The sequence below is a fragment of the Chlorocebus sabaeus genome, chromosome 9 (genome assembly GCF_047675955.1).
Source record: "Chlorocebus sabaeus isolate Y175 chromosome 9, mChlSab1.0.hap1, whole genome shotgun sequence".
NCBI classification, from domain to species: Eukaryota; Metazoa; Chordata; class Mammalia; order Primates; family Cercopithecidae; genus Chlorocebus; species Chlorocebus sabaeus.
In genome coordinates, this window is record NC_132912.1 from 79,140,205 (window position 1) to 79,160,202 (window position 19,998).

Genomic DNA, 19,998 nt, shown 5'->3' on the forward strand with positions numbered 1-19,998 from the left:
CACTGAGCGTGTTAAGTGTTTAGACTGGTACTGGTGGCTCATGCCTATGATCCCAGCAGTTTGGGAGGCTGAGCTGGGAGGATCACTTGAGGCCAGGAGTTTGAAGTGCAGTGAGTAAAGATAGCCCCACTGCACTCCAGCCTGGGCGACAGAGACCCTGTGTCTTTTAAAAAATCTTCTAATGTCTAGTATTATATTAGCATTTTATAACTACTACCAATGGACTTGAGTAGGTCCACAAATTGATGCCTCATTGATTAGTAACAAATCTCTAAATTTGTTACTAAGTTAGCAATTCTGTGAGTAGCCTGTTCTGTCAAAGGAATGTCTGGATTACCTTTAATTTAATTGGTGTGTGGATGGCGTGGAGAACTATGTTTAATCTTAATTGTTGCAGTTAGCAATAAGAAGCAATAACTCTTCTGCATCAACTTTGCAAAACATTTCCAGGGTGTCCCTCGGCATTTGAAACCTTTATGGTCAGAAATACAGACATTTCTACCCCTCTTTGTAAATTTTCTTACAAATTCTGCAGTTTGTGGGAATTGCCACTGCAAAAAAGAGTGACTAGAAAGGAAACGAGAAATCAGACAGTCTACGCACTAAGAGAAGAAAATGGGCCAGATTATCTACCTTCCTCACCATCCCTTTCTTGTCTTCCTCCCACCAGTATGGGCATAATTAGTCCTTCTGGGGATGGTTTTTTTCAATTCCTGCTCAAATTACATAGAAGAAACCAGAGTTCTCTGATTAAGTAAGCAGAAGGTTTTATATTTCCCTTTGTCACTGAGTCATAAAAAGAAACAAAACAAAACACATTCAGCTCAATCGAAATCTAACCAATCACATAGCTTTATTAAACATAGCATCAACAGAAAGAAAATATGTAGTCTTTGCCCAGAAAGGATGGATGCCAAGAACAGAGTAATTTTCTGGCTTTGTCTTTGATATCTGTAAATTTTATTCTTTGTGTGAGTCACTACGTTCCTGAATAGCTGTTGATATTAAACATTGGGGGAAACTTACAAATGGACAGTGAAATCCATTAGGGATTACCAGATGTTAACTAGCCACACTCCGCAAAGACCCTACTCACATCTGTTTTTGACCTCCAGGGTGCATAAAATACTTTCTTTTCTCTTCTATTATTCTATCTCCTTATTTTTCTGGCCAAGTGTATATTGGATGCAAAACTTGTTCAGACCAAAACTTGGCATGTGAACTCTTGATTTGGCTGCAGTTAGGTTACCACCAATTTGTGAAATAAAGTATGAATAATAATCCATGCTGTAAGAGTGCAAAGTAAAATAAATCTTTGCTTTACATCTTATCGAGGAATATAAATCAATCTGGCATGTAAGTCAACCTTAATTTCTGCATAGAAGTTCCAGATGTAGTTATGATTGTATTTTATAAAGATAACCAACATGTTCGCTATAATGAGAACTAAAGACTCCATAGATCTCATGAATGACCCTTTCCTTATAAACACAATCCGAGCCTAGGGGCATGGAATTCAAGTGGGTTTGCTTGATAACTTTGACTGTATACAGTCTCTTCTCATCTCTTTGCTCCTGCCCCTTACTCAATTCAACTTCTTTCCCCCTCCTTATTTTCTGCCAGGTATGTGTATGTGTCTCCGCCTTAGCTGTAGGAATTAGATTAGCTATCTGGGGAGCAATCAGGGCCAAAAAGGGAATTATCTTTAGTGTCTGCAGTCGTGATTGGGGATGTTAACTTCCATCATTTTTGTCCTTCAAAGCAGGCATAAATATTAGGCATCTGAATATTTCAAACTTGATACATTACGAAAGACTGTAGTCACACCTGACGCTCGCTGATGCTCTGTCCACCTGGCACCAGGATGTCATTAGCCCTCTGTCCACTGTGTGCAGGCCTTGCACAGACTTGTAAGACTATCTAGAGCCTTTAGCCACAGTGAAAGCTGGGGGAAGAAAACCATTGGCTCTCATTTAATAGGTACTCATTCTCTATGGTACAGGCACATTACCTTCTTTGGTGTCACACTAGTATGTTAGGTAGTGCTGTTACAAAGGAGAAAAAGAATGCATAGAAGGTTTAGGGTCTTTCCTGTAGGGACATAGTACTGACAGCCTGATGCTAAGGCCTATGCCCTCACCTTGTGCTGCTACTCTCCCTGCCATATTAGAGAGGAGTTTTTTCAACCCTTCCTCCCATTTTGCAATTTTTGGTCACCAAACAAAATGCATTCCCATGGTATCTCCTTTCCTTGGCATGTTTTTTAAAAAATATTTTTATTTCAATAGCTTTGGGAGTACAGGTGGTTCTTGGTTACTTGGATAGATTGTATCCTGGTGAAATCTGAGATTTTAGTGCACCTGTCACCTGAGTAGAGTACATTATACCCAATATGTAGTTTCTTTATCCCTTGACTCCCCTCCACTCCCCTCTTTGAGTCTCCATAGACGATTATATCATTCTGTATGCCTTTGCATACCCACAGCTTAGCTCCCACTTATAAGTGAGAACATACAGTGTTTGATTTTCCATTTCTGAGTTATTTCACTTAGAATAATGGCCTCCAACTCCATCCAAATTGCTGCAAAAGATATCATTTTGTTCTTTTTTATGACTGTGTAGTATTCCATGGTGTATACATACTACATTTACTTTATCCACTCATTGGTCAGTGGACACCTAGATTGGTTCCATATCTTTGCAACTGTGAATTGTTCCTTGTCGTGCTTTTAACCTTTACTGCTTTGCAATTCTGCACGTCAACATCTGTACCTCCACCATCCTAGGATGTATTCTCTTGGCACCCAGTTCAGCTTCTACCATTTTGTAAGTGTCATCCTCTTTTGAAGTTGATGCCATCTTCTTTAATAGCCTATGACTCTCTTAACCTTCCACTCATCTCCTTTTATTCACTCAGATACTTGGCACATGAATTGAGATCCTTTTCTACCAAATTTACTTTTAAGAGATTTTACCTTCCCTGGTCATTCTAGAGACATCCAATTTCTTGCTGCCTCTATTTTCTTCTAGTCAGTTGACTTCCTCCATTTTATTTTTTTCCTACACCTCCTAGACTTTACAGCTGATCTCAGAATAGTTGATATCAACATCCTTGGTTCCTTTAGATCTTCATACTCTGTTAACCTTGCCCAAGAAAACTGAATCCTAGATGAATGCCACAGTCCACTTTCTCTGTACTTGGATATCTGAAGGTTGCTAGAGAAAATTGCATATCCCTATATGATGGTGTTAATATAAGCTTAGAATGATTCATTAGCTTTTTATTTACCTTTGCTTAGATTTACTCTTTATCTTCAAAGACAAGCTAAAATCCTCACCACTCTCCTCCAGTTCCCCACCCAATGCCTACTCTTCACTATCAGCACATGGTCGGTCTCATATCCTATTACTATGATGGCTGAGATCATCAGACCTGACTTACATCGTTTTCCTGTCTCACTTTAGTCATTCCCTTATCTAAACCCTCACCCTTCCTTCCTCCCTGCAATCTCAGAGGACAAGACATCCCTTCTCCTGCGTGGAATCCCTTCCCCCTTTCCCTCCATTTGGTGAACTCTCCCCTCATTTTTTAAGAAATTGCAAGTGGTCATTCTTCCAAGAAGGGTTCTTTAAGGCCAGTCCCTTAATTGGGTTAGGTGACTCCTTGGAGCTTTACACACACACACACACACACACACACACACACACTCATATTTGAAGCTTTTCTGGCAAACACACACACACTCATTTTTTCTAGTGTTTTGGGTATAATAAAAATATCTCTTATTTCACATTCTGAAAGCTGCTAAAAATGAAATTGATTGCGACTTTGGAAAAGTCACCTGCCTCTTGTGGGCCTCAGTTGGTAAAGTGGGAAGATTGGACTAGATAAGCTCTGTGGACCTTTTAGCACTGAGATAATGGTTTTTACTGATGACAACAATCATAGAACAGACAATTTTCATGGAAGGTAGCAGAAAGATAATTGATCGTGGTACTTGAAAAGTATTCTTAAAATGTCACATAATTCCTTTATCTGACATTTTGGAAGTCTATTTTTAAGTGTATAATCTGTTTTGAAATAAAATTAAATAACCAAATAAAATGTTATATTTACCTATCAACTTTTAAAAAATAGACCTTTAAATTTTATAATAGTTAGATTTGCATGGAATATTTGCAAAAATAGTACAGAGTTCCTATGTACCCTTCATTTATTTTTCTTATTAACATCTTACATTATCACATAACTTTTATCACAAATACAGAACCAACATTGGTATATTACTACCAACTAAACCCTTGGTCTTATTCGGATTTCATTATTTTTTGTTACTAATGTCCTTCTGGTGCTCCAGAATCCCATCCAAAAGACCACATTACATTGAGTCATCATGTCTCCTCAGTTTCCTCTGGTCTTTGAGAGTTTCTCAGTCTTTGCTTGTTTTTCATGGCTTTGACGGTTTTGAGGAGTATTGGTAGCTTATTCTGCAAAATGTCCCTCAATTGGTCTTTGTGTAATGTTTTTCTCATGTTAAACAAGGGCTATGAGATTTTGGGAGGAAGATCACAGAGGTAAAGTGCTATTTTCATAACGTCATACCAAAGGCGCATGCTATCAACATGACTTATCACTGGTGACATTAACCTTGACCTCAATGTACAAAGCATTTTCATAATCATTACCTCATGTGGTTCTTTTAATGATCATGAAATGGACCAGACTGGTATCCTTAGCTCCATTATACAAAGGGAATCTTGAGGCTGAAATGGAACTAAGGTGTTGGGATTTCCACTCTACTGGTTCCTTTGTAGCACCTGACCACCTCTTCTAAATTATACATAAATGAAGCAATATCACACAATGCTTTCCCATGTCAACTCACTCTAGAGCTGCTGTGGCTAGGAATGTTCATGATTTAGTGATTCATGTTATCTTCATACTGTAACTGTAACCTTAGGCTTATTTGAACAAATTTAGATCATCACAGAAGATGATCAAATGTTTCTACTGATCAGTGTTCTCCCTTCTTTGTGATGGAGTGAGGCAAATGACATTTACTAGCCCCATGATTTACAAGGAGCTGGCCTTAGAATACTCAGTTATGGTCCCAGCTGGGGAATTATTTGGGTGTTGTTTACCCAATCCTCACTTATATGTTTATTTATTTATTCAACAAATATTTACTGAGTACCTACTTTATTCCAGACATTTTTCTGAGCACTTTTGAAGTATCAGTTAATTTAATCCTAATAATAGACATGAAGGCCTAGCATTATTTGTTTTTGTAGATGAGAACCAAAATTCAAAGAAATTAAGTAACTCTCCAACTCTCACGTAAGACATGGAGCCAGCTCTTGAAGAAGGTGGTCTCATCAAGATCCTCCACCTGCACTTTAGATTCCTATTCCTTGTTAGCTGTTGAAGTGTCTGAAAACTGATCACTACCATTGACTTTTATTAGATTCTAAAGATGAGTAATTATGATAGTTATTACTAGCTTAATAAAGTTCTATTTTCCTTCATGTTATATTATAACATGAAATAATTACAATTCCTTTTCCTGTTTAATACACACATTTCGAACAGTAAAGCAACCTGTGAGTTTTCTGTTTCAAACTGGGAACTGGGAATTAAGATTTCATCTTTGAAATGGAAGAAAGGATTTTGCAAAACCAAAAAGATACAATAATAGCAGTATTATAAAGCATGAGGGGTTGAACCTCCTTTTTGAGGAAATCCAGGGAGACAGAATACAGACAGGATTGGGTCACTGGAAAAACCAGTGCAGAGGAAAACAGAGCAGTAATGTTTGAGGTGTTGGTTCAACACCTATATTGAGAACAATTGAAATGTCCAGAGATAATTTCTGCTTCTTTACTTAGAGGATATCACTAGTGATGTTTGCCCCCAAGCTAAAACCTGAGAGGTGTTCTTTAAAGAAAACTTGTTGGGTGGACTGTGAGGCTTCTAGTAAGGGCGTGGGTAGAATGGGAGCATTGTTATGGGTAGATATGGATCTTCACAGCAGCCAGAACTAGGGCATGGAGTAGAAGAGAGACATCAAGGCAGCTCTACCAAGGACTGAATAAGATGCACTAAGAACCAGCTCTCAGGGAAACCTTCCTTGCCTTGATACCCCTGCCTGCTCCTCTTCATTGCACCTGTTAGGGAAACTGACCTGGCAAGTGTTTCTTGCCCAAGTGTGCAGGACCACAGCCAGCTCTTCCATTTAATAGATAAACAGCAACTCATACACCTATTTCAAATATGTCCTATAACCAGCCCAGTCCTCGGTTTGTAAAAATAAATGAACAACAAAAGATCATCAGAGTATTTGAGAACCGTCATGTTACAAAACCCTGGATGTAAAGGATGGAACTGAGCAACCAACCAAGTAAAAACAGAAATAATTCAGGAAGACAAAAAGGTATTGCATCCACCAGACAAGAATAAATTGCTGTAAAAATAAATCTCATTAATGAGTAAGGCTTATTACAAAATAAGTTGACCAACAACAAAAAAATGACTTATAGAAGTCAACAATAAAATTAAATAATCCAAAGACTAACTTAAACATATAGAAGATAAAGGTAAGAAACTACAAGAACATGGATGAAAAAGACAAAGATGAAAAATATAAGGTATTCCTTAAGGAGAAAACAGAAACAATGAAGGAGAAAAAAAAAGATCAAAGACATAATAAAAGAAGACTTGACTCTCTACCGAAAGACACAAGACTACTGTGTTGAGCAGGGTATATGAAAGAAATGTCCAATATCTAGATGCAGTCAAATGATAAGCATTCCAAGGTAAAACAAAATTCTAAAAATTTCTGGAGGTTAAAAAAGTACTTATCTACATGAAGAAGACAATGAGACACAAAACATACTTCTTATCAGTAACATTGCATTCTAGAAAATAATGGACTCTGAAAATATGTGAAAATATATTGAGTAATAATTATATATTGTATTATATATTTTAAATATTGTTTGTTGATTTTCAATTTTTGGAATAAACCAGTTGAGAAGACACAGTATGCAGTTTTAATTATAGCTGGAGAATAGAATGTTACAGACAACAATTTAAACAAATTTGGGTAGTACAGGTGGAATGAGGAAGGAAGAAGGTATTGCAGGAGTAATGGATTCCCCAAATCTTGAACTGAAAAATCAAGTTCTGTAAATTGGTAAATCAGGAAATAGAGGAATATAAAGTGTAATTTTAAAGATATAATTGTAACTATCAGAAAAAAAAATTGAAAATGGTAATTGTGAGTGGTTCCTCTGGGGAATAGATACATCTTCCTGTAGTGTATGATTTTTTTTTTCATGCATTGTATTACACACACACATACACACACACACACACACACATTTATGTATACAAGTGATGTCTGAATAGGATTAAATGGAGCCAAGGGAGGAATGAAGATTGCCAGGAGACTGCAGCTTCTGTGAACATTCTGTAGCTTTGGTGGCCTCTGGATGCAGATGTGACTTTGTATTGCATCCCTGCTTCGAGACCATAGCTGCGTGCATAATTGCATGCACAATGTTTCAATAATATTAGGGAGGGGCATCTTTGGCATCATAGGTGTAGGATGTGGCATGTCATCCCACAGCTGCATGGTACTCCACGTTTCAGTGTACCTGCCATGCCCATTCCTCCCCTGCTTAAACTCTGCTGCCCAGAATCTTACGTTGAAGGATGAACAAAAAAACACTAAACTGGTATTTGCATAGGGATAGTCAATGACTGGATTTCAGTCAGTAGCCTGCTCTGCGGTCCATAGTGTGACCCTGGTACTTAGAGTTGAAGGAAGTCAGTTGAATTCCTTATCTCAGCAATTTGAATTCAGCGTGGAGAAATCTGGCTGGAAGACAACAGTGTCAGAGAGTTGCTGTGCAAAGGTCTGGAAACTGCAACCTTGAGATCCTTGCTGCCACCCAAGTCCACAGCTGTCCTCCGGCTCCCAGTTCCCAAAGCCCTGTCTTCATCTACCTCCTATTCTTCAGTCAAGAGAGTCCATCTCCATTTTTAGACCACGCATTCCCTTCCAATAACTACTCCTTTTACATGAGCGAATTGAGAAAGTCTCTTCCTTGTAGCCAGAATCACCCAAATTGAAAGAAAATCCTGATAATTATGTTCAGTTTGCATTCAGAAGGGAAGTTGTTAGCTGCTTCCTGGGATAGTGGAACAAGCAGGCTACATTTTAGTGCAACCTCAGCCTCTACTACAAGACTTGGGTGCATGCAACTGAGATTGCTTTTTTTCAAGAAGAGTAAATTTTTAAAATTGCTTATTTTTTTCTTTTTGTTTAAAGATTATTGGGCTATTTGCCTGACAGTTTTAAGATACTTCTGAAAGCTTCCAATCTTTAAAATGGACTTAGGAGAAAATTAAGAAGAAATAACCTTTAATTCTCTTTAATGACAATTTTGTTTATCAGATCCAGAGACAATAGAACCTAATTTGTTTCTGAACTTTCAAAATAGGGAACAACAAATGATTGGAAGATGTCAGACTGACTGCCTTCCCTTTTTTAAAGCTCTCCTAGAGAGTCCTTCCTAGTAGGCTTGACAAAGAGAGAAGTTGCCCGATGCGGTGGCTCACGCCTGTAATCCCAGCATTTTGGGAGGCAGAGGTGGATAGATCACTTGCAGTCAGGAGTTCAAGACCAGCCTGATCAACATGGTGAAACCCCATCTCTATTAAGAATATAAAAATTAGTGGGGCATGCTCCTGTAATGTCGGGAGCCTGAGGCACAAAATCGCTTGAACTTGGGAGGCGGAGGCTGCAGTGAGCTGAGAGCGCGCCCTTGTACTCCAATCTGTGTGACAGAGCAGGACTCCTCCGTCTCAAAAAAAAAAAAAAAAAAAAAAGAAAGAAAGAAAGAGAGAAACAACCCCTGACTGCAAGCAAGTGGTCTGGCACCTTTAGCCAGGCATTGGCATCCTCCTCTTGAACATACAAGTTTTACACAACATCAGGTAAGGCCACTCTGAGATCATGGTGGATCAAATAGGACCTCTCCAAAATTACATCTGAACAGGAATATTGTACAAACCACAAACGTCCCTTTCTATATTAGATTTATCAACACGCCCAACATAAAATTAACCCCACTTCCTAATAGCATTCCATCTAGAGTAAAGCCTCACTTCCCTAAGCCCCAAAATCACATAGGTCAAGCCCAAATCATGTCTAATGTTATCTCCAATGCTTTTTAACCTTTCTAACACTTTCATACTGAGATGCTCCACAGTGGCCCATGGAGTGTGCCCCCTCACTAAAAAAGTAATAAACTCAACTTGTTCAGTTCAGTTCCAGACGTGTTCATCTGGGGTTTTTCGACAGGAATGTCATGTACCTCCACTCCAATCCTGTTATTACTTGTCTCAGATCATCAAAGAGCAACTCCCCTGGCATAACTTTCTTGGTCCTCCCAATAATCGCTGATGTCTACCAAGCATTTACCACGTGCCAGGCACTTCATATGGATTAACTCATTTGATCCCCACAAAGATCCTGTGAGTAGATAGATTTAGTACCAAATTTACAGAAGGACAAAAGGCACAATACAACTAAGTGACTTAGTGAGTAGTCTAAGTCAGCTGGTTGGTGGATACAGGGCTCTAACCACCACAGCACACTGCTTCCTTCCATGGCATTCATCTGCCACACTATGCTTTTCCACTTCACTGAATAGCCTGTGGTCACTGTGTCATCAGCCAACATTGAAGGACACTAGAAACTAGACTAAACAGCACCGGTAAATCACTGCTGGGTTTCCTGTAAGATGTGGGAGAATGCTGACCCACAGGAGGAAACAAAAATTCTCTCAGATCTCAGTATCGGAAATCACTTCTAAGCTTCTTGTGAGCAATCAGAGATTTCTCACCTAATGGAGGCATTAATCATCTAACTCGCAGTTTTTCAACTTGATTTTAAGAAAAGTATGACATGATTTTAACTTGACTATACCTAATCAGAAAGATAGTCCCTATGCACTTTTCTTTCAATGTTACTAATGTGGTCAAGGGAGCATTCCTGCTTGGTTGGTATTATAGTAATATGACAAATTAATTCTATATCTTCCTTTATAACAAAGAAAGAGGGAGTTTGAGGCACAAAACTTTGGAAGGCACTAATTAATATCTAGAGAGATTTCAATAACTAGTTTATTATATTTTAGCTATTTTTGTAACTACCTTCCAACTATAGACAATTCTACAGGCTTTCCATTTACAAGTGATACGTTTCTTTTTAAAATAAATTTATTTGAGTAAAAATTTGAGGACATTTAAAGAAAAATGTTAAGTCAATAGTAGTACAGGTGGTAGGACACCAAACAAGGAAACAAAAACGACGAAGGTGTTTTGGAAAACCCTGACTTCATTTCTTGTGTTGGATGCTGGAAGGAGGAGAGTTTAATTCATGGTCGTTGATCTCAAGAGCACAGGTCCTTGAATTTGGGAGTGCATGCATTTTACCTTCTAATCGCATTCCTGGCTTTATCATCCGTAGTCTCCTCCTCCACTTTCCCCTCTACAGTCTTATCTTGCTACCCCTATATTTTTTCAGGAAAAACAAAACAGAAAACAAAACAAAACAGGGGTGTGGTGTGGTGGGGGATGGCACAATAAGGAATCTTCAAGGAGTAAAAGTGACCAGGGCTACCCACTGGCCCAGGGAGGTGTGCTAAGCTCGCAGAAAGCCCGGAGGGTCTGACTGCCTCTGATCCTAGGAAGTTTTAATTCTCCAAGCAGGGCAGTAACCGGGTTTCTAAAACTGCTTGGATTCTTTGGCCCTCCTGCGTCCCGGCTTCGGGTCACCATGACAGCGTGAAACGTGGGAGTGAATTAAGTAAGGAGGAAAAGTAAGGAGGAGCTGCCAGAGATGCGCTCCTCCTCCGCCTTTCTGGCTGTGCTGCACCTTGACCTTCAGTCCTCCTCCCTTCTCTTTCCGCCCCCTCGTGATGGGGAAGTTCTTGGGGACCTCACGGAGGCCCGGGGGCGGGGATAGAGGACAGGGATGGAGACTGGCCCCGAGATTGGGAGGCGGGTGGGCAGCGCTGGAGAATAACGCCCAGGAGCCAGGGCAGCGCAGCTACACACTCCCTGGAAAGCCCAGCCGTCTGGAAAAGCTGGGTTTGGATTCGCCCCTCTTTGAAGAGTTCTCAGGAAGTTTGGGGGAGGGGCGAGCTGCGCACCAGCTCTACCGGCGTCGGGCGCTGAGGGTGAGAAGGGACCACAAGCAGCAGCAGGTCTCAGTGCTTGTCATATTCCTGCCCACGGGTGGGCTCCGGGCGCGCCCGGCAGGGTCCTGGGGGCGCAGGCAAGGGGCCGTAGGCAGAGTGCGCGGGCCAGCATGGAGGGGCTGGTCTTCCTCAACGCCCTGGCCACTCGGCTGCTGTTCGTGCTGCACTCGCTGGTCGGGGTCTGGCGAGTGACCGAGGTGAAGAAGGAGTCGTGGTACTGGCTGCTCGCGCTGCTCAACCTCTTGCTCTTCCTGGAGACTGCGCTCACCCTCAGGTTCAAGCGCGGCAGAGGCTACAAATGGTGAGAGTGCCCCGGGAAAGCGAGGGCTCACGGGGCCCTAAGGTATTGTCCCCCACCGCACTCGCGGGCAGCCCTAGAGTCCATCTTCCCGCAACCCGCAGATTCTACTAGAATTTGGACCCCATTTGTCCTCGCTGGGAGCTTGGAAGGCACGAGATGCTTGCGCATCTCTTGGGCACGCCAGGGCTACCTTAGGGTCTCACTGCAACACTGGGAAGGCTCGATCCGTGAGCCTAGGCAAGAGTCACCCAGTCTCAGGTTTGGAAACTTGGCAGATTAGTAAAGAGAGGAAGCACTGGTCTGTTTTGCTGAATGTGCCCCCCAAATAGGGGAGTCATGGGACAAGGAGGTTGCCATATAATGTGCCTTCTGAAACTGGGGTGTGTGAGTGTGCGCGGGTTACTCTGCGTGCGTGCACGTGTGGGAATGTCCTTCGCTGGGCATCAGCGACCTTCGCAAGAGCTGAGCAGACGGGCCACCCTCCTAAGACGAGAACACCCTCGCTGCGCATCTAGGGTTTCATCCGCTTCCTTTCCCTCCAGCCGCAGGCGTTGCGCGCTCTCTGGCACAGCGCCAGCTTCAGGTGTCTGGGTTTGGTGGCTTTGGGGCTTGGCCAATGGCCTGCCTATCTTGCCTGGAACGGGTTGTAACGCTGGTGAAGGGACCAGCAGGTAGTAGTTCAGTCTTAACCTCTGTGTGCAAGAACTACACGCCACGTGTGGTGCTCATTTTCTCCCCGAAAGGCTTGAATGGCAATCAAATAATTGAGAAAAAGATTATCTTGCCATTGACGAAGAGCCTCTCCTAACCCCCAGAGGAATCCATCTGGAAGTTCATCCAGAACTTCTGCAAGTTAGGCCTCTTTCTGTATTAATTCTTAAAATGGAATGTGTTTTCATATATATCAATACATTAAAAATACCTCATGCTATGAGAAAGGAGAAAATGGTATTAGGCAATTTGCAAATTACATACACAATGGCATTATAGTCATTGTATTCAAAAAATGAAACAACCGCTCTACAGTTTTACATATTAAACTACAAAATGCTTTGTATTTCCTGACAGTTCATGGAAGAAAACATGTTGCCTCTGAAGATGATGTGAATCTTGCTTATATTTTCTACTGTTGAAAAATTTCTAGAATTATCAATGCTCAAATTATTCAAGAACAATTCTAATTTAATACAACCAGGATAGGAATGTGACTACTCTTGCCTCCACTTCCCCACCCCCATGAAGAATTTATTAAGCATGAGACATTTGAGGTACTTTCCAGTGTGCCTTTTGGAAATCTCAAAGAAAAATGGTGTTAGCTTCCCAAATAAGCCTCAGGGTTAAAGAAACAAAAGGGGAGAAAAGTGTTTGTTCACTCAGCAGGTCATATAACATTGATTTAACTTTGACTGAGTAGGTTTAACAAACCAGAGTGGAAATATCTTTGGTCACAGAAAGATGAAGTCTGAGGCTGAAAACTGTTCCATGGAAAATAGTCTTGCCACCAACCACCAGAGATTCTAGGAGACCTTCAACCTCAGAAGAGAGGCTTGCTCTCTCCCGTCACGAGTAGACCAGAGGCCTTAACTTGCATTAAGTCAAACACTCCTGTTGTGTATAAATCCTATACAAATGGAACTTTACCTTCATTTCTATATCTTTGTTTACTGCTGATTGGGACTGACATGTAACTTACAACTGAGAGAGGAAAAATGGTTGGGATAAAAATGAGTGATGGTCAGTAAGTCAAGTAATGCAGGGAACTGGGGATATACTAGTGTTTAGAATATGCACCTCAAAATCAGACAGATAATGGGGTAAAATCTGGGTTTTCCTACTTGCTGTCAGACCTTGAGCAGGCTACTTAGTGTCTCAGCCTCAATTTCTTACCTGTGAATACTTACCTCATGGGCAATTAGAGAATTATATGAAATAATATATGCTGATTGGTGATGAATAAAAAAGCAATGATCTTTTCTAGATCCAAAGATTTTTCTTTATTTTCTTCTTATTAAAAATATTCTTGTATCAACTAGACACATTTTAGATCTGCACATGTCAGACAAATTTACTTGAGTGACTAGCCAATACACCATTGGTTCCAGGCAAAAATGTTGAAAAAAAAATTCTCACCTTTATTTCGGAAGAACAGACCCATTATATATACTGTGCATTATAACACTAATTCAAGGAAAATCTTGCTGGCATAGTATCTACACTCATATTTGAAAATAAGCAAAGAAAAAAGTTGATTGATTTGACTTAGTGTAAAATTGCAGCAACAAATGAGTCTTAGTAAATGGTCTAAAAAGGAATATGATAAGTAATGTTTTATTCTGTTGATGTTACCAAATACAACTGAGTATACAAATATGTTCATTCTTGTGGTGGACAAAGCCCACACACTATTCTGTCATAAATGTGAGAGAAAAAAATCAGAACATGGGCTGCTAAAACATGTAGGAAATTATCTTTAAAACAATACGGTAACAATGAAAAAGGGCTAGATTTGGGGAACATTCCCTTTCTAGGTGAAGTATTCTGGTAAAGCAAGGTATAATTTTGGTTTTGAGTGTTAAGAAAAAATTTCCATTAGAAAATCTAGGCTGATGGAATTAAATAGAGATGAAGCAAACACTATGACAACATCTACACCTCTATATAGAAAAATATTAATATGCATTAATCTATATAGATACATAGATAAACCTTTGTTCCATTGCTCTTATAGTCTTATATTTTGGAATCTACCCTATAGAACCAAAGGTACCCATATGTGAAGACATGAGCAAAAATATTAATATCCATCTTGTTTGTGGAAAGTAAAGCTGAAAGCATACTGATTATCCATCAAAGGAATAGTTAAGAATTGTGAAATATTCATACTATAGGCTATTTTACTGACATTAAAAATAATGAGCTAGATGTTAACCACTAAACTCGAAGAATGTCCATGATATATTATCAAGACACTAAAGTTATAGATTTGTGTATATTATGGTTACATTTTTTTTAAATGTAAAAGAATTGCCCTTTGTATCAATTGAAAGCATTGTTTCTACAAGTTGAAGTGAGGAGTGAAGGAGAAGGAGGAGGAGAAAGAGAAGGGGAAAAGGAAAAAAATAACCTTCCGTATTGAAAATAAATAAAGAAGAATAGATTAGAATAGATTGAGTGGTTGAATAAACCTGAATGATGGACTAAAATACACACACACACACACACACACACACACACACGCACGCACACGGTGGAAAAGTTCTTTTCTTTGAAAATCAGATCCATGAACCTCCTTTGGACTACTCTGGGCTACTTTGAATATTGTCCTTTTAATTTAAATTTACACTTGGACCCAAACGAGTCCAATCTATAGAAATCGTGGAACAATAAATAGAGCTATAGAGGAAAATGTGAACTAAATATTTTGAAACATAGCAAACATATGACACTTATCCAGAGAATGTTTCTTTAGCTATCCTTTGGAAAGGAAACATGGAACTGGAATTGCTGAGCTCAGCTGTCCAGGGACAAGCAACATTACATCAACACTACTAACGCGCCAGTTGGAGAGGTTTAATTTGTTGGAATCCTATAGAATAGAGAAGGTGAGCCAACGATACGTCCCCCGTTAAGCTAAAAAAATGTGTACTCCTGGAGTTTGCTTTTTTTCACCTAATATTTATCTGTTTCACCTGCGTATTTAATTACATTTCTGTAAGATGAAAATGAATATCACTTGGCTTAAGCTTTTCTTGATTTGATTTTCTATTGTCTGGGCAACAATCCAATGGATCTGTGAATTACCATTTAGGTAAAGTCAAAGAAAAGGCAACATTTCAGCTGCTTTCCAGCCAATAAAATATTCCTCAGGGATAGAAAAAAATTACTAAGATTGTGACAAGTTTGAAGCCTGTTCACTCGAAAGCAGGCATTATCTGAGAATAAGTAGAAAGCTAAGTTGAACTTACTGGCAAAAGTATACAATTTTAAGCACTGGAGTTTTCTTCCCCAGATAAATTCAAGGAAAATATCATTTGTGAGTTAATAAATAATAACTCACCTATTTGGTCATGTTGCTTTGTTATCTCTCATTTCCTTTTACTTTATTAGGTTCAATCAGACAAGTATTTTTGAATTGCTTAATGAACAAGCATGATATGGTACTATGCTAAACACTGCGTGACCAGACCAAAAAAAAAAAAAAAAAAAAAAAAAAAAAAAACAGAAAACAAACACGGTTGACATTTTAAAAGGTAGCATTTTGATAAAGTGCTCAAATGTGCTGCAATCAGAATAATTATGAATATTTAGCATTTCCTATGTTCCAGAACCTTCCAAGTGTTCCACCCAGATGATCCCGTTTCATCCTTTCAGTATCTGGTTTATTTTGTTTCTCTGTTTTCTCCCATTTTTAGATGAGGAAACTGAGGCACAGACTTATTAAGTCATCTCTTTTGGGACCAGTTAGTTGTCAGTTGAGAGAGAAGAGTGAAAACTCCAGGTTCCCAGTCTTACTCACTCCAGCAGTTCAAAGGAGAAAGGATGTGCTGCCGAATACTGGGTTGGGAACAGGAAACTTGACAGCATTTGAGCTGTCGCAGGAAGAATGGGTGAGAGCTGCATCTGGAGAGAGGTGTGCGAAGGCCATGTAGAGACAGAACCTCCTGGGTGGGCAGGTCAATTAGGCAACCTCGAGCAGGTTTCTCTAGAGCGGGCACAGAGTGTTTACACTCTTCTTTCAACAACAGTGTACGGAACATCTACTACATTGTGTCAGGCATTATTCAAGTACTGAGAATATGGAAGTGAATAAACAGGCAAAATTTTGTCCTTGCAAACCTCACGTTTTAGTCAAGGGGCTCAGAAAATAAAGATGTAAGTAATTAATAAACAGATGAATGAATAGGTAACAGAAAATTGAACAAATGAGTGATCAGAACTCTGAAGGCCCCAGCGGTTTGGGTGACAGAGTGAGGGGGATGTCCACTGGATGGTCAGAGAGTCCTAATTGGGGATGTGACCTTTGAGCTTAGGCCTTCGAGAAGAGAGGGTGCCAACCAGGCATGAGGAGGATAAGAAAAAGGGACAATCTTCATGAACCTGCAAATATTTCTGACATACCCTCAAATGACCGATTAATACTGTTTTTCTATTCTTCCCTTTTTCTTATTATTCCAGTGTCCTTAGACTCCATGTTAAAAACTCTTCTGAATTTCTTTAACTTTACAATACCTCATGTTAAACACTTTGTATTAGAAATTGTCTGGATGGCTCACAGCTGAAAACAGAAAAGACAAGTTAGGAAACAGAAAGGATTCTATCCTAAACTGATCTCAAATGCAAACCAATTTTGTAAAAACTCACTGAAATCTGTTTAGATCATTCAATTGCATTTGAAAAGTTCAGCAGTGAAATTGAAAACTTAGACTCAACAGATGCATACTGTGTGAAATTTGATCTTGATTTATAAGTTTTGAGCAATGCGGAAGAACTTTGTATGATGTAATTCTGTAGTATGTGATAATATGTACTTTCCTCCATCAAAAATGTTTATGAAAATGCCAGAGAGAAAGTTTGGAAATAAAATTCTTCCTTCCCCATTCCCCACTGCAATCTTTTTGGACCCCAGAGAGGATGAGATAGAGGGATTCGAAAGGAGACCCTGTGACTTCCATATGGCCAACTTGGGCACTGGAAATTCTCCCAGAAGATAAACAATTTCTCTCCCTCTTCACACTTTATGTCCAACTTTCCTGAAATCTCTCTTTAACTTTTTAGTGTATCTGAGGTTTTATACTACAGGCGTACCTCATTTACTGTGCTTTGCATATAGTGCTTTTTTTTTTTTTAAGGTTTGTTGTAGTCTTGATAGGAGCAAGTCTTGACACTGTTTTTCCAACAAGTGTGTTCACTCTGTGTCTCTGTGTCAGCGTTTTCTTTTTAGCAATAAAACATTTTTATTTATTTATTTATTTATTTATTTATTTATTTATTTATTGAGACGCAGTCTCACTCTGTCACCAGTCTGGAGTGCAGTGGCATGATCTTGGCTCACTGCAACCTCCGCCTCCCGGGTTCAAGCCATTCCCCTGCCTCAGCTTCCCGAGTAGCTGGGACTACAGGTGCGCACCACCACGCCTGGTTAATTTTTTGTATTTTAGTAGAGAAGGGTTTCACCATGTTGGCCAGGATGATCTCGATCTCCTGACCTCGTGAGCAGCCCACCTCAGCCTCCCAGAGTGCTGGGATTACAGGCAGGAGCCACCGCACCGGGCCAGTATGTACATTTTTTAAGACATGATACTGTTGCACACTTAATAGACTAGAGTATAGTGTAAATATAATTTTTATATGGACTGGGAAACCAAAAATGTTGTGTGATCTGCTTTATTGAGATATCTGAAACCAAAGTATGCTTGTATTTGTTATCTTCCTGTATGTTTGTGGGAATGTGTGTTTTATATCCTGAGTCTTGAACTCACTGCAGAAGGATGACTTAAATGTGCATCATTTTGGGAAGCACACACTGAATGTTACTAGCAAATGACTTTGCTTTTAGTAATCCAAGTCATGGTTTAGGAAGAAAAGTCTTCTTCAAAAATTAGTACCATGCTTTACTCCCAAGAAGTCGTATTTCCTTCTTTTGCCTCACAGAAGACTTCAGACCAATGTAATAATTATGTCTGCAAGTAGAATGGGAGCTCCAAGAAATGGAACCACTGAATGATGGCCATGCTTTCTTTATGATCATGTTCAACTGAGACACTTAGAACTGAAAATTAAGGTTACTGATATATTTTTTTCACTTCTTGTACTTGACTGGAAAAAAACACAAAGTATAAATTAGCATGGGCAGCTCCTATAAGTCAGTATAAATATATTCCTACTTTTAAATTTCATGCATTTCTTCTCATGGCAGTGACATTATGCATACAGCATCAGGACAAATCTGAATAGCTTAACTTTTTTCCAACAGTGGAAATTTCACATTTACGTCAAGGTTTATTCTCCCTTTGTGTCTATTCCCCACTACTCTGGAAACTCCTATAAAGTCTTGGTACTAGGACAATTAGGCCTTCAGTATATAAAATGTTTTGTTAAAAATAACAGTTTCTTTCCCCTTTTTTAAAAAATAAATTTTTAATGTAGGCACTTAATGAAATGTACTTTTTTGGAAAGTCATATTGAAATCATATTAAGAACATAAGGCTTGTTAATGTAACATGCCAGGGTGAACGCAAATTTTGTTACTTTTCTCTGAATATAAACCTATTACCTATAATTATTTAAGGAGATGGGTTACATTTTATCTTTGTTTTGTCTGACTTACCTCAAAGAGGTAGATAATGTACAACTGACTTAATGTTATCCACTTATTAGAATAAAAATCAATCATCCTTAAGCACATAAAGAGGTCCTCTAACATCAGTGCTGCTGTAGCCCTGGATGAGGGGGTGGGGCTGTTCCTGTAGTGTTCCTTTGCTTTCTTATTTCCCAGATTGAGCTTCCTGTCCCATACACATTTTAATCTACCTGAAATAGCCTCAAAATAAATTAGCTGGTGCCATTCTCAGACAGTCTTCTAATACTAGTGGTGATGATGGTGATGAAGGTGATGATGGTGATGAAGGTGATGATGATGATGATGATAATGGAGGTAGTACCACTTATCAATTATTGGGTACTGACAATGCTACAGCTTGCTTTCTTTTCCTTGTCTCATGTAATCTTTACAATGACTCTATAAATTAGTTGCCATCTTAATTACCATTTTAGGGTGAGTACACTAATGCACACCAACACTAAATCATTTATCCAAGGTCACAACTGATAATAATAGATAATGAAAACAATTCCTAGTATCTGGTGAGCACTCACATTTACTGAGCCAGGCATTGGCATTGCACGCATCAACTCATCCAATCCTCTCAATAGCCCTGGTAGTGTCTTTATGCCTCTGTTTACAGATGGGGAAGCTACAGCTTAGAGGTCTGGAGAAGGATTCTTCTTCCCAGGATTGAAAGCTTGGTAATCCTGTTTTAAGTCTTCCCCTTACTTCATCAACCTATTTCTTATTTTTTGTATTCAGTAACTACATTACTACGTAATTTTTAGAGTCAAGGATTGCCTGTAGTAGAGAAAGGGTCAAAGTTTTGTTGGTGGTGTTTTTTTTCTGTTTTTGTTTTGTTTTGTTTTGTTTTAATTATGTAGGTAAAACTCAAGTCACCTGCTAAAGGAAGACTGCGATGATTTTGCTTAGAACACAATGTAGGGGAGTCCACACTACATACAAGAGTGTCTGGCTCAGATGCACTCTTGCACAAGCAAACATTCTTGTAAAACCAAAACAGGATGTAAAAGGAAGAAAAAGGGGAAAATTCTAGACTATTTTAACTTTTGTCCTAAAAAGCCAATCTCCTCTACAGAAC

General features: G+C 39.3%; 1 protein-coding gene across 1 annotated transcript in view; it reads left to right on the top strand.

Moving 5' to 3' along the window:
• Positions 1-10,989: 10,989 nt before the first annotated feature.
• TMEM26 (transmembrane protein 26) overlaps positions 10,990-19,998 on the top strand; it is a 46,527-nt gene continuing 37,518 nt past the window's right edge. Inside the window, exon 1 of the mRNA XM_007963338.3 lies at positions 10,990-11,572. Within this exon, the coding sequence (XP_007961529.3) occupies positions 11,382-11,572 (191 nt within the window). The 5' untranslated portion in view covers positions 10,990-11,381. The remainder of the gene's footprint in view (positions 11,573-19,998) is intronic.